The sequence below is a fragment of the Lissotriton helveticus genome, chromosome 2_1 (genome assembly GCF_964261635.1).
Source record: "Lissotriton helveticus chromosome 2_1, aLisHel1.1, whole genome shotgun sequence".
Classification (NCBI taxonomy): domain Eukaryota; kingdom Metazoa; phylum Chordata; class Amphibia; order Caudata; family Salamandridae; genus Lissotriton; species Lissotriton helveticus.
The window spans coordinates 2,295,611-2,308,786 of NC_136059.1; the positions used below are offsets into that span (position 1 = coordinate 2,295,611).

The 13,176-nt window shown below is 44.9% G+C and overlaps 1 protein-coding gene across 1 annotated transcript in view; it reads right to left on the reverse strand.

Moving 5' to 3' along the window:
• LOC144817650 (histone-lysine N-methyltransferase NSD2-like) overlaps window positions 1–13,176 on the reverse strand; it is a 184,160-nt gene that overhangs the window by 144,868 nt on the left and 26,116 nt on the right. The window contains exons 2-3 of the mRNA XM_078674370.1: window positions 11,526–11,797; window positions 2,122–2,246 (exon numbers count right to left, since the gene is read on the reverse strand). Of these exons, the coding sequence (XP_078530496.1) occupies window positions 2,122–2,203 (82 nt within the window). The 5' untranslated portion in view covers window positions 2,204–2,246; window positions 11,526–11,797. The remainder of the gene's footprint in view (window positions 1–2,121; window positions 2,247–11,525; window positions 11,798–13,176) is intronic.

Consider the following 13,176-nt stretch of genomic DNA (forward strand, 5'->3'; position numbering starts at 1 on the left):
GACTCAAGATGAACTATACTGAAGAGGCCCAAATAAACTGAACCCAATCTGGGTTTGCCGGAGTTCCGGTTCAGGCCCGACGTAGCCTGGGAGTTTGGACTGTTTCTATTGGAGCAGGAATAAGGCCAAGTTGCCTATGGTTGATTCGTCTGAGGTGGCACGTGTGATAAAAATAAATAAATAAAAGGATGAACTGGTGAACATGTCTGATCCCACAAGAGGAATAAGTGACCACACATTCAGCTATTTTCTGCTGGTCCCACAGGATGAGTAAGTTACCACATTTAGCTATTCTCTTCCAGTCCCACAGGATAACGGACCACTTTCTGCTATACCTCTGTGGTCACACAGGACGAGTAAGTGACACATTCAGCTATAATTCTCCAGTTGCACAGAAGGAGTGACCCATTCAGCTATACTTCTGTGTTCCCACAGGATCAGTACGTGGCCACACTGACCCATCGTAATCCGGTCCCACAGGTCTAGGTAAGTGGACACATTCAGCTCAACTGCTCTGCTCCTGTAGGATGAGGGACCACACTCGGCTATACTTCTCTGGCAAAACAGGATGAGTAAGAGATCAGATTCAGGTACACTCATGCCTTCACAAGCCATATCCGCTTGGTAATGTTACAAACCACAGATCTACGCAGCTGTGTGTTGCTAGCATTAAGTTCTACATTTCTTTTGAAGAGATCACTGTGCTGTACATTAACTCAAGGAGTCATCACAGACTAGGCTCAGTGGACAGTGCCGGACGCTTTGGGAAGCCTTCAAAGTGACTATCCGGGGATCTGCATAGGCAACGATGCCGGAATATTGAAGGACATCCAAAGACAGCTATCCATGGTTGAACAGGATATTAAAAAACTAGAACTAGAATACATGAATACTCTAGACCCCAAGATATTGACCAAAATCAGACAAAAAGTAGATACATACCATGAGTTCGCAGAGACTGAGACCAAATATCTCTCACAAAGGCACACTGCACGCACATATGGGGAAGGAGGCCGTCCGGGACGCTCGCTCTCCAGTACGATACATCCCGCACAAGCAGGGCCCTACACTGCCCGGATAATAGACGTGCAGGCTGCACTTAAATACGACACCCCTTCCATTATAGGTCGCTTCTCTGAATATTACGCACACTTCTACTCTGCTGGGTCAAACACATCCATAACTGAGATTAACAAATATTTAGAAGATATTGCCTTAGCATGGCTATCCGACGAACACCGTGAATATTTCTGTCGCCATATCACTGAAGAGGAGATAAAAGAAGCAATAAACTCCCTCCCAAACGCTAAAGCCGCTGGCATGGATGGGTTACCTGGGGAATTTTATAAAGAATAAAAAGATTTATTTATCCCACACCTCGCTGCCACGTACGAAGAGGCATATGAAGAAGGCATGTTGCAGACCTCACTACGAGAGGCACTGCTGATCACCCTTCCTAAGCCAGACAAGGATCCAGTATAATGCCAATCATATCGATCACTATCGTTAATAATCCATAATAATAATAATAATAATAATAAATATAGACAACAAAATATTCACAAAAATCATTTCACTGAGGCTACAACCCTTAATGTGAAACCTGGTACTACCGGATCAAGCTGGTTTTATACCGACTCGGTCCACAATGCAAAACCTGAGAACCATATTCGCCATGTTCCACCAGTTGGATCCTGAGTTACCGGCGGTTGCGGCCTTATTGGACGCAGCGAAAGCTTTTGACTCCGTGGAATGGCCATATACATTTGCCATGCTAAGAAGGATGGGGTTCCCTGAGCCGTTCTGACGTGACAGACGCAGGGAAAGACGACAGACATGGGCAGCCCAGGGAGAAAGGACATTGCTACCAGCAGCTCTAGGATTCCACTGCTCAGACCTGCGTCCCTGCTTTGGGAGGGTGTTACCTATGGCCGCCGCTGTCAATAATTCTGTAGTGAACCAGAAAGAGTCTAAGCATAACTGTTTGGGAGGCATGACTTTGTTGGATTTCCAAAATGCACAGATCTATGCAAATACCAACACCACCGACCCCTCCCTCCAACACCACAACGCTGCCCACCCAAACACAAGTCAACATACATTAGAAATAATCAAACAAACCTTTAACCAGCAGCTTCAAAGCTCTGTCCCGGTTCATTTTTTTCTTACAGGGTCGCTTTCGATTTTCTTTCAATGGTTCCATGTTGTGGAAGAGCAGAGATAGCGGAGTCCAAAGTTACATGAACCTGCAATGACAACCATACGTGAATCCTAGCTTTGCACCCGCAAACACACTATAATCCATTGATAACTGCAGCCTGGACTATTGCACTCCACAAACAGCCCATTAACACCATTAACAACAGCCAAACACTCAACAAACAGCCCATTGACACCAGTAATGACAACCAAACAGGCCACAAACAGCCCATTCACACCATAATAACAGCCAAACACTCCACAAACAGCCCGTTGACACCATTAATAACAACCAAAACACTCTACAAACAGCCCATTGACACCATTAACAGCCAAACACTCTACAAACAGATCGTCGACACCAATAATAACAACAACCAACCACTCCACAAACAGCCCATTGACGCCATTAACAACAACCACCAAACACTCTACAAACAGCCGATTTACACCATTAATAACAACCAAACTCCAAAAACATCACATTGACACCAGTAATGACAACCAAACACGCCACAAACAGCCCATTCACACCATTAACAACCAAACACTCCACAAACAGCCCGTTGACACCATTAATAACAACCAAACACTCCACAAACAGCCCATTGACACCATTAATAACAGCCAAACACTCCACAAACAGCACGTTGACACCATTAACAGCCAAACACTCCACAAACAGATCGTCGACACCAATAATAACAACAACCAAACACTCCACAAACAGCCCATTCACACCAATAATAACAGCCAAAGATTGCACAAGCAGTGTCCCATTGACACATTTACAACTACAGCCAAACACTGAACAAACTGCACCCTATTAACACCAATATTAACTACAGCCAGAGACTACAGAAACTGCCCCTTCTGAACCCAATCAACCACCTCGGTCCTAACTGCAAACGTTCAGCCCCTTCAGCTCAATCCCCTTACCTCTCTAAAAGGACAATAAATATGCGAAACAGAAAATACCAGTTATATTTCCCACCTTTAGTAAATAATAAACAATACATCAAAAAAAGAAGCAAGATAGAAATGATGAAATCAAGAAATCAAACTCAAAATGGCTCTCTTTCAATCCTCATTCAAGAAGTAGGCAAAGGGCCTCTTCCAACCCACACTAATCCGAACACAGGGCGTCGTGGGAATATAGGAATGAATATTGAATCTTTTCCATCAGAACTCTTCCCAACACAGGGCGTCTCGTGAATATAGGAATAAACAATTAATCTTTTCCATCTGAACTCTTCCCAACACAGGGCGTCTCGTGAATATAGGAATGAATATTGAATCTTTTCCATCAGAACTCTTCCCAACACAGGGCGTCTTGGGAATATAGGAATGAATATTGAATCTTTTCCATCTGAACTCTTCCCAACAAAGGGCGTCGTGGGAATATAGGAATGAATATTGAATCTTTTACATCAGAACTTCTCAACACAGGGCGTCTTGGGAATATAGGAATGAATATTGAATCTTTTCCATCTGAACTCTTCCCAACACAGGGCGTCTCGTGAATATAGGAATGAATATTGAATCTTTTACATCAGAACTTTTCCCAACACAGGGCGTCTTGGGAATATAGGAATGAATATTGAATCTTTTCCATCTGAACTCTTCCCAACACAGGGCGTCTCGTGAATATAGGAATGAATATTGAATCTTTTCCATATGAACTCTTCCCAACACAGGGCGTCGTGGGAATATAGGAATGAATATTGAATCTTTTACATATGAACTCTTCCCAACACAGGGCGTCTCGTGAATATTGAATCTTTTACATCAGAACTTTTCCCAACACAGGGCGTCTTGGGAATATAGGAATGAATATTGAATCTTTTCCATCTGAACTCTTCCCAACACAGGGCGTCTCGTGAATATAGGAATGAATATTGAATCTTTTCCATCTAAACTCTTCCCAACACAGGGCGTCTTGGGAATATAGGAATGAATATTGAATCTTTTACATATGAACTCTTCCCAACACAGGGCGTCTCGTGAATATAGGAATGAATATTGAATCTTTTCCATCTGAACTCTTCCCAACACAGGGCGTCTCGTGAATATAGGAATGAATATTGAATCTTTTCCATCTGAACTCTTCCCAACACAGGGCGTCGTGGGAATATAGGAATGAATATTGAATCTTTTCCATCTGAACTCTTCCCAACACAGGGCGTCTCGTGAATATAGGAATGAATATTGAATCTTTTCCATCAGAACTCTTCCCAACACAGGGCGACGTGGGAATATAGGAATGAATATTGAATCTTTTCCATCAGAACTCTTCCCAACAGAGGGCGTCTCATGAATATAGGAATGAATATTGAATCTTTTCCATATGAACTCTTCCCAACACAGGGCGTCTGGTGAATATAGGAATGAATATTGAATCTTTTCCATCAGAACTCTTCCCAACAAAGGGCGTCGTGGGAATATAGGAATGAATATTGAATCTTTTACATCAGAACTTTTCTCAACACAGGGCGTCTTGGGAATATAGGAATGAATATTGAATCTTTTCCATCTGAACTCTTCCCAACACAGGGCGTCTCGTGAATATAGGAATGAATATTGAATCTTTTACATCAGAACTTTTCCCAACACAGGGCGTCTTGGGAATATAGGAATGAATATTGAATCTTTTCCATCTGAACTCTTCCCAACACAGGGCGTCTCGTGAATATAGGAATGAATATTGAATCTTTTCCATATGAACTCTTCCCAACACAGGGCGTCGTGGGAATATAGGAATGAATATTGAATCTTTTACATATGAACTCTTCCCAACACAGGGCGTCTCGTGAATATTGAATCTTTTACATCAGAACTTTTCCCAACACAGGGCGTCTTGGGAATATAGGAATGAATATTGAATCTTTTCCATCTGAACTCTTCCCAACACAGGGCGTCTCGTGAATATAGGAATGAATATTGAATCTTTTCCATCTAAACTCTTCCCAACACAGGGCGTCTTGGGAATATAGGAATGAATATTGAATCTTTTACATATGAACTCTTCCCAACACAGGGCGTCTCGTGAATATAGGAATGAATATTGAATCTTTTCCATCTGAACTCTTCCCAACACAGGGCGTCTCGTGAATATAGGAATGAATATTGAATCTTTTCCATCTGAACTCTTCCCAACACAGGGCGTCGTGGGAATATAGGAATGAATATTGAATCTTTTCCATCTGAACTCTTCCCAACACAGGGCGTCTCGTGAATATAGGAATGAATATTGAATCTTTTCCATCAGAACTCTTCCCAACACAGGGCGACGTGGGAATATAGGAATGAATATTGAATCTTTTCCATCAGAACTCTTCCCAACAGAGGGCGTCTCATGAATATAGGAATGAATATTGAATCTTTTCCATATGAACTCTTCCCAACACAGGGCGTCTGGTGAATATAGGAATGAATATTGAATCTTTTCCATCAGAACTCTTCCCAACACAGGACGTCGTGGGAATATAGGAATGAATATTGAATCTTTTCCATCAGAACTCTTCCCAACACAGGGCGACGTGGGAATATAGGAATGAATATTGAATCTTTTCCATCAGAACTCTTCCCAACAGAGGGCGTCTCATGAATATAGGAATGAATATTGAATCTTTTCCATATGAACTCTTCCCAACACAGGGCGTCTTGTGAATATAGGAATGAATATTGAATCATTTCCATCTGAACTCTTCCCAACACAGGACGTCGTGGGAATATAGGAATGAATATTGAATCTTTTCCATCTGAACTCTTCCCAACACAGGGCGTCTCGTGAATATAGGAATGAATATTGAATCTTTTCCATATGAACTCTTCCCAACACAGGGCGTCGTGGGAATATAGGAATGAATATTGAATCTTTTCCATCAGAACTCTTCCCAACACAGGGCGTCTCGTGAATATAGGAATGAATATTGAATCTTTTCCATCAGAACTCTTCCCAACACAGGGCGTCGTGGGAATATAGGAAAGAATATTGAATTTTTTCCATCAGAACTCTTCCCAACACAGGGCGTCTCGTGAATATAGCAATGAATATTAAATCTTTTCCATATGAACTCTTCCCAACACAGGGCGTCTCATGAATATAGGAATGAATATTGAATCTTTTCCATCAGAACTCTTCCCAACACAGGGCGTCTTGGGAATATAGGAATAAATATTGAATCTTTTCCATCAGAACTCTTCCCAACACAGGGCGTCGTGGGAATATAGGAATGAATATTGAATCTTTTCCATCTGAACTCTTTCCTAACACAGGGCGTCTCGGGAATATAGGAATGAATATTGAATCTTTTCCATCTGAACTCTTCCCAACACAGGGCGTCGTGGGAATATAGGAATGAATATTGAATCTTTTCCATCTGAACTCTTCCCAACACAGGGCGTCTCGTGAATATAGGAATGAATATTGAATCTTTTCCATCAGAACTCTTCCCAACACAGGGCGTCTTGGGAATATAGGAATGAATATTGAATCTTTTCCATCTGAACTCTTCCCAACACAGGGCGTCTTGGGAATATAGGAATGAATATTGAATCTTTTCCATCTGAACTCTTCCCAACACAGGGCGTCTTGGGAATATAGGAATGAATATTGAATCTTTTCCATCTGAACTCTTCCCAACACAGGGCGTCTCGGGAATATAGGAATGAATATTGAATCTTTTCCATCTGGACTCTTTCCAACACAGGGCATCTCGTGAATATAGGAATGAATATTGAATCTTTTCCATCAGAACTCTTCCCAACACAGGGCGTCTCGTGAATATAGGAATGAATATTGAATCTTTTCCATCTGAACTCTTGCCAACACAGGGCGTCTCGTGAATATAGGAATGAATATTGAATCTTTTCCATCTGAACTCTTCCCAACACAGGGCGTCTCGTGAATATAGGAATGAATATTGAATCTTTTCCATCTGAACTCTTCCCAACATAGGGCGTCTCGGGAATATAGGAATGAATATTGAATCTTTTCCATCTGGACTCTTTCCAACACAGGGCGTCTCGTGAATATAGGAATGAATATTGAATCTTTTCCATCAGAACTCTTCCCCACACAGGGCGTCTCGTGAATATAGGAATGAATATTGAATCTTTTCCATCTGAACTCTTGCCAACACAGGGCGTCTCGTGAATATAGGAATGAATATTGAATCTTTTCCATCTGAACTCTTCCCAACACAGGGCGTCTCGTGAATATAGGAATGAATATTGAATCTCTTCCATCAGAACTCTTCCCAACACAGGGCGTCTCGGGAATATAGGAATGAATATTGAATCTTTTCCATCAGAACTCTTCCCAACACAGGGCGTCTCGGGAATATAGGAATGAATATTGAATCTTTTCCATCAGAACTCTTCCCAACACAGGGCGTCGTGGGAATATAGGAATGAATATTGAATCTTTTCCATCTGAACTCTTCCCAACACAGGGCGTCTCGGGAATATAGGAATGAATATTGAATCTTTTCCATCAGAGCTCTTCCCAACACAGGGCGTCTCGTGAATATAGGAATGAATATTGAATCTTTTCCATCAGAACTCTTCCCAACACAGGGCGTCTCGTGAATATAGGAATGAATATTGAATCTTTTCCATCTGAACTCTTCCCAACACAGGGCGTCTCGTGAATATAGGAATGAATATTGAATCTTTTCCATCTGAACTCTTCCCAACACAGGGCGTCTCGTGAATATAGGAATGAATATTGAATCTTTTCCATCTGAACTCTTCCCAACACAGGGCGTCTCGTGAATATAGGAATGAATATTGAATCTTTTCCATCAGAACTCTTCCCAACACAGGGCGTCTCGTGAATATAGGAATGAATATTGAATCTTTTCCATCAGAACTCTTCCCAACACAGGGCGTCGTGGGAATATAGGAATGAATATTGAATCTTTTCCATCTGAACTCTTTCCTAACACAGGGCGTCTCGGGAATATAGGAATGAATATTGAATCTTTTCCATCTGAAATCTTCCCAACACAGGGCGTCTCGGGAATATAGGAATGAATATTGAATCTTTTCCATCTGAACTCTTCCCAACACAGGGCGTCTCGTGAATATAGGAATGAATATTGAATCTTTTCCATCTGGACTCTTTCCAACACAGGGCGTCGTGGGAATATAGGAATGAATATTGAATCTTTTCCATCTGAACTCTTCCCAACACAGGGCGTCTCGTGAATATAGGAATGAATATTGAATCTTTTCCATCAGAACTCTTCCCAACACAGGGCGTCGTGGGAATATAGGAATGAATATTGAATCTTTTCCATCAGAACTCTTCCCAACACAGGGCGTCGTGGGAATATAGGAATGAATATTGAATCTTTTCCATCTGAACTCTTGCCAACACAGGGCGTCTTGGGAATATAGGAATGAATATTGAATCTTTTCCATCTGAACTCTTCCCAACACAGGGCGTCGTGGGAATATAGGAATGAATAGCTGGCAAGACGACTGCCAACTGATGGCGTATAATCCTTACACCTCTTGCAGCGGAGAAAGGGATGGCACTGCACACGTCTACAAAGGTTTTCTATAGGATGGTTTGTTTAAGCTACCTGAGACAATCTCAAAGTTTGACCCATTCGCTCCGTTAGCAGTGCCCTGAACTGAGGTCCGCCCACTTCATTTGGGTGAGTCGATAGAACATGGACCTGGATGCTTCCATATCTGACCGAACGATGCAGTCACTATATGCATCATAGGGGCTTGAGACTGCGAGGGCGACGGGCCACTTTGGAGGGTGGGTCTCGCGTCTGTCTGACGCTACGAGGGAGGCCTTGAGCTTTAAGGTGGTGAACACATAGGCAGACTTACACTAACGCATTCAGTCAATTGTTCTAGATGGGTCTTGCACAACAGGACTGTCACTTCAGCCTTGAGCGGATTACAGATCACATATGTCCTGGTAATCCATGCACGCTCTGTCACTGCTTCACTCAGTGCAATACCATTGGGTGAAGCCAGGGTCTTACACCCTCCAATGCTCTTAACGGATGGGGGAAACATTTTGGAGAAGGTCGTCCTGCATATGGGGCTCTGGAGCTCGCGGCCATCCTCGAGTGCACTGCCACTGCGTGGTTCAAAAGCTGCTCTGCTCCCTGGTTAATTTGGGGTCACCTGAGGCAAGCTTTCCCAGCTTGCTTAGGGTGACCAAGAATTAATAGTATTGAAACCTCCACTCACAGCTGCTAGCAGGTGCATCACACACTAACAAATTCCTTGGCATCTTGTTTCTACACGTCGAAGGCACTGCTGAACTGTGTTATCTGCTGTACGCCATTATTTTTGGTGAACTGCATGATTAGATACTCATGGAGGGCGCAAAGGAGGTGGGGGCGGGATGCTCAATCTAGGCTACTGCTGCCTTGCTTCCCTGTCTACATGACTCCAGGGACTGAACCCTTCAAAAACACCCTCGGAGCTAAAAGCAAGCTGGGTTGAGTCACACGTAGAAACAATCACTTTGCAATGAGGGTAGGATATTTAAAGATATCTTCCAATAGGTCCCCCACTCTTACACCCCCGCCCATCGCGATCTATTGTGAATGCCCAGACCTTCTTCTTGCAGCCAAAACACAAAGTTTAACAAAACAGCAACTGGACGGGAATCCATCAAACCCCTGCACTTGCTCCTCCCCCTTTGAGACAGAACCAGACCTACAATGAAGCTGTGAACTATGTGTTTTAGAATGGTCTTAAGTTGTAAATCTATCCTGGGCGTTGCTGCGACCTTCATTCATTAAGGCAAAGAATAACTATATTTCGGTTGGCCTGCTGCACGTCTCCTGGGCCAACCAGAGGCTCTTCAAACGATGTTCAGAATCAGTCAATCCACGGTTTGAAGCAGCCATCACATTTTTTCTTTCTCTACAAGCGGTTCTGCCTTGGCTTTGCCACTGCCTTGTCTTCCAATGCTCAGTGAATACTTGCGCTTATCAGACCGTTTCACTCCAGGGTGGGCAGCCTTCCGTTTGAGGGACGTAAAGTGTCTCCACCATGTGGGCCATTCCTGGATCCATAAGGCTCAGTCTTCAAGCTAGAGCACTTCTCTAAATGTCCCCAGTTCTGCTCAAGCATACTTAAAACCCATTAATATTCTTCAGGAAAAAATGGTCCCCTTCTGTTAAACTTCCATATATTTACCGAATCCAGACAATATGTCTGCTGCTCGATCTGCACCCCTCGCTGCTGATGTCAGGTCATCTGTAGTAAACTTCATCAGGCCTCAGGCTGCGCATCGTGGGAGTCCTTTCACATTCTCACCTGTCCACTTTTGTAGTCTGCCCGCGTGGAGCACAACAAACATGGCGGATAGCAATCCCATCCAAATATTGGGCAAATGACCCCTGCTGTGTTGCGGCGCTCATTGGGGATCAGCCGCTCCATCCCCTCGCAGTGTCGGGGTGCCACCACCAGATGATTTCATCAGCTTCCTCTGGTGCATCTCAGCAGGGCACACAACGAGGCGCAAATGCCTGAAGGGTGGCATCCATGGAGAGTCAGCAAGTGGGCCGCACAGGGTGTCAGGATCAGGAGCATTGTGTGGATAGAACGGTTAGGACCCTAGTACTCTAGTCTTAAAATTACAGTCCCACTAGTACCACACGTGCGCCATAACTGATTCATTGTCTTCAATGTAACGCACTCCTGCAGCGTTCTCTGCTTCCAAGCTCAGCACCAAGCATTCCTGAGCAACAAACGCCGCAGACTGATGCTCACACACCCCTCTTCCCCACAGCCGCCAGCCCCTCTCCATTAAGTGATGCCTGCAGACTGCCCTCTCTCGCCTGCTCAGAGCCCCTCTGCATACAGCGATACCTGCAGACTGCCCTGTCTCGCCTGCTCAGAGCCCCTCTGCATACAGCGATACCTGCAGACTGCCCTCTCTCGTCTGCTCAGAGCCCCTCTGCATACAGCGATACCTGCAGACTGCCCTCTCTCATCTGCTCAGAGCCCCTCTGCATACAGTGATTCCTGCAGACTGCCCTCTCCCGCCTGCTCAGAGCCCCAGAGCCCCTATGCATACAGTGATACCTGCAGACTGCCCTCTCCCGCCTGCTCAGAGCCCCTCTGCATACAGTGATACCTGCAGACTGCCCTCTCCCGCCTGCTCAGAGCCCCTCTGCATACAGTGATACCTGCAGACTGCCCTCTCCCGCCTGCTCAGAGCTCCAGAGTCCCTCTGCATACAGCAATACCTGCAGACTGCCCTCTTTCACCTGCTCAGATCCCCTCCTGCACCCACAGTGATACCTGCAGGCTCTTCTCGTTCCCACGGCCATGCTCACCTGTGCAGTAATGCTGGCTGTCCAATAGCGCTCTGCTGGCCTGAGGCAATGGAGGGGGGCACTCTCTTCCAACAGCGGATCTCCCAGCAGCACGCCTGCTCGACTCCACACTTCCCAGAGCCGCCAGTATCGGAGCACTGTCAGTACTTTGACATCTTGTCACCTGGGAGAAGCACAGCCCCGCTCAACTCTTCATACCTCCGCAGCCGGCATGATCCCTGCGCCTCAGGAGCCTCTGGTATGCGGACGGGGGTCCCTTCTTTAGCATCCACCTGTGAAAACCAAAGCATGATTCAGATTCACTGCACTTTAGGGATGGTACATCGGTGTTAGCACTGGGGGTCCCTAGTTGGAAGAGGTAGGCACCTTGTCTAAGAAGGGACCCTTTCTTCTAGTCAAGATGAGTAAAGTACACACCTAAGTTTACCTGTGCTCACCCTCTGGTAGCTTGACACACAGCAGTCAGGCTAAACTACAGATGCAATGTGTAAAGCATTTGTATATACCCCACCGTAACAGAGTGAAAATACCACAAATGGACACCACACCAGTAAATAAAGTAGATTTATCTAAACCAAACAAGACTAAAAATCGACAAAAATCCAACATACAGATATCAAAACATGATTTTTAGAAGGTAAACAGTTCTGTTCATAGGAAAGTATAGATGAGTCACTCTTAGCAAAAAGTGCATGGGATGCGTCAAAACCACAAGCAAAAACAGCTGCAGGGAAGGTGATGCGTCGGATCCTTATGCTTTGGGAAGGTGACGCATCAGTTCCTTGCTCCAGGGGAGGTGATGCGTCAGTTCCTTACTGGAGAGGGGGTGATGCGTCCGTTTCTTACTGTGAGGGGAGGTGATGCGTCAATTTCTTACTGCAGCCCCAGCGTTGATGTGGCGTACAAGTGCGATGCGTGGAAATCTGGATGCGCTGGAGGTGGATGCGGTGGTGGTCACACATGCCCTTCGTCGATTTCTTCAGCCACAGTTCCACAATGTATTGATTCTTTTAGTCGCAGCAGGGCTTGCATTGCGGTCGGTGCAATGATATTGGACTTCGGAAATTGGTGCACGGGACTTGGCATGTGTTGGTTCTTCGGGTCGCGGGCAGGTGACCCGTCGATTTCTTTGGCCACATGAGACAGTGCGTCAAAAATTTCTCCTGCACAGCTGTGCTGCGTTGAACTAAACTGCTGCTAACAGACAGAATTATTGATTTTCAAGCTTTCATAGAAGGTCAGAACTCCCAGCAGTGGAGTTCAAGGAAGCGGTCGGTGAAGACTTTGTGTCCCTGCGACTTCAGAATAGGAGGCAAGCACACACAAGCCCTTAGAGATCCTTCTCAAGCAGGTTTCACAACAAAGTCCAGTCTTTGTCCTCTCCTTGGGAGAAGCAGCAACTGCAGGCCAACCCAGCAAAGCAACACACAGCAAAGGGGCAGTACACCTCAACGCTCTTCTTCCTTGGCAGAGGTCCCTCTTGATTCCAGGAGTGATCTAAAGTTCTGGGGTTTTAGGTCCATTACTTATACCCCATTTCCTCTTTGTTCTTTTTGTGGCAAAGGTCTCTGAGCTCAGTCCAAACCTTAACTGCAGGAGGAGGAGACTGCATTATCCAAAGGAGAGCGAGCCTATTCAGGTCCCAGTAAAA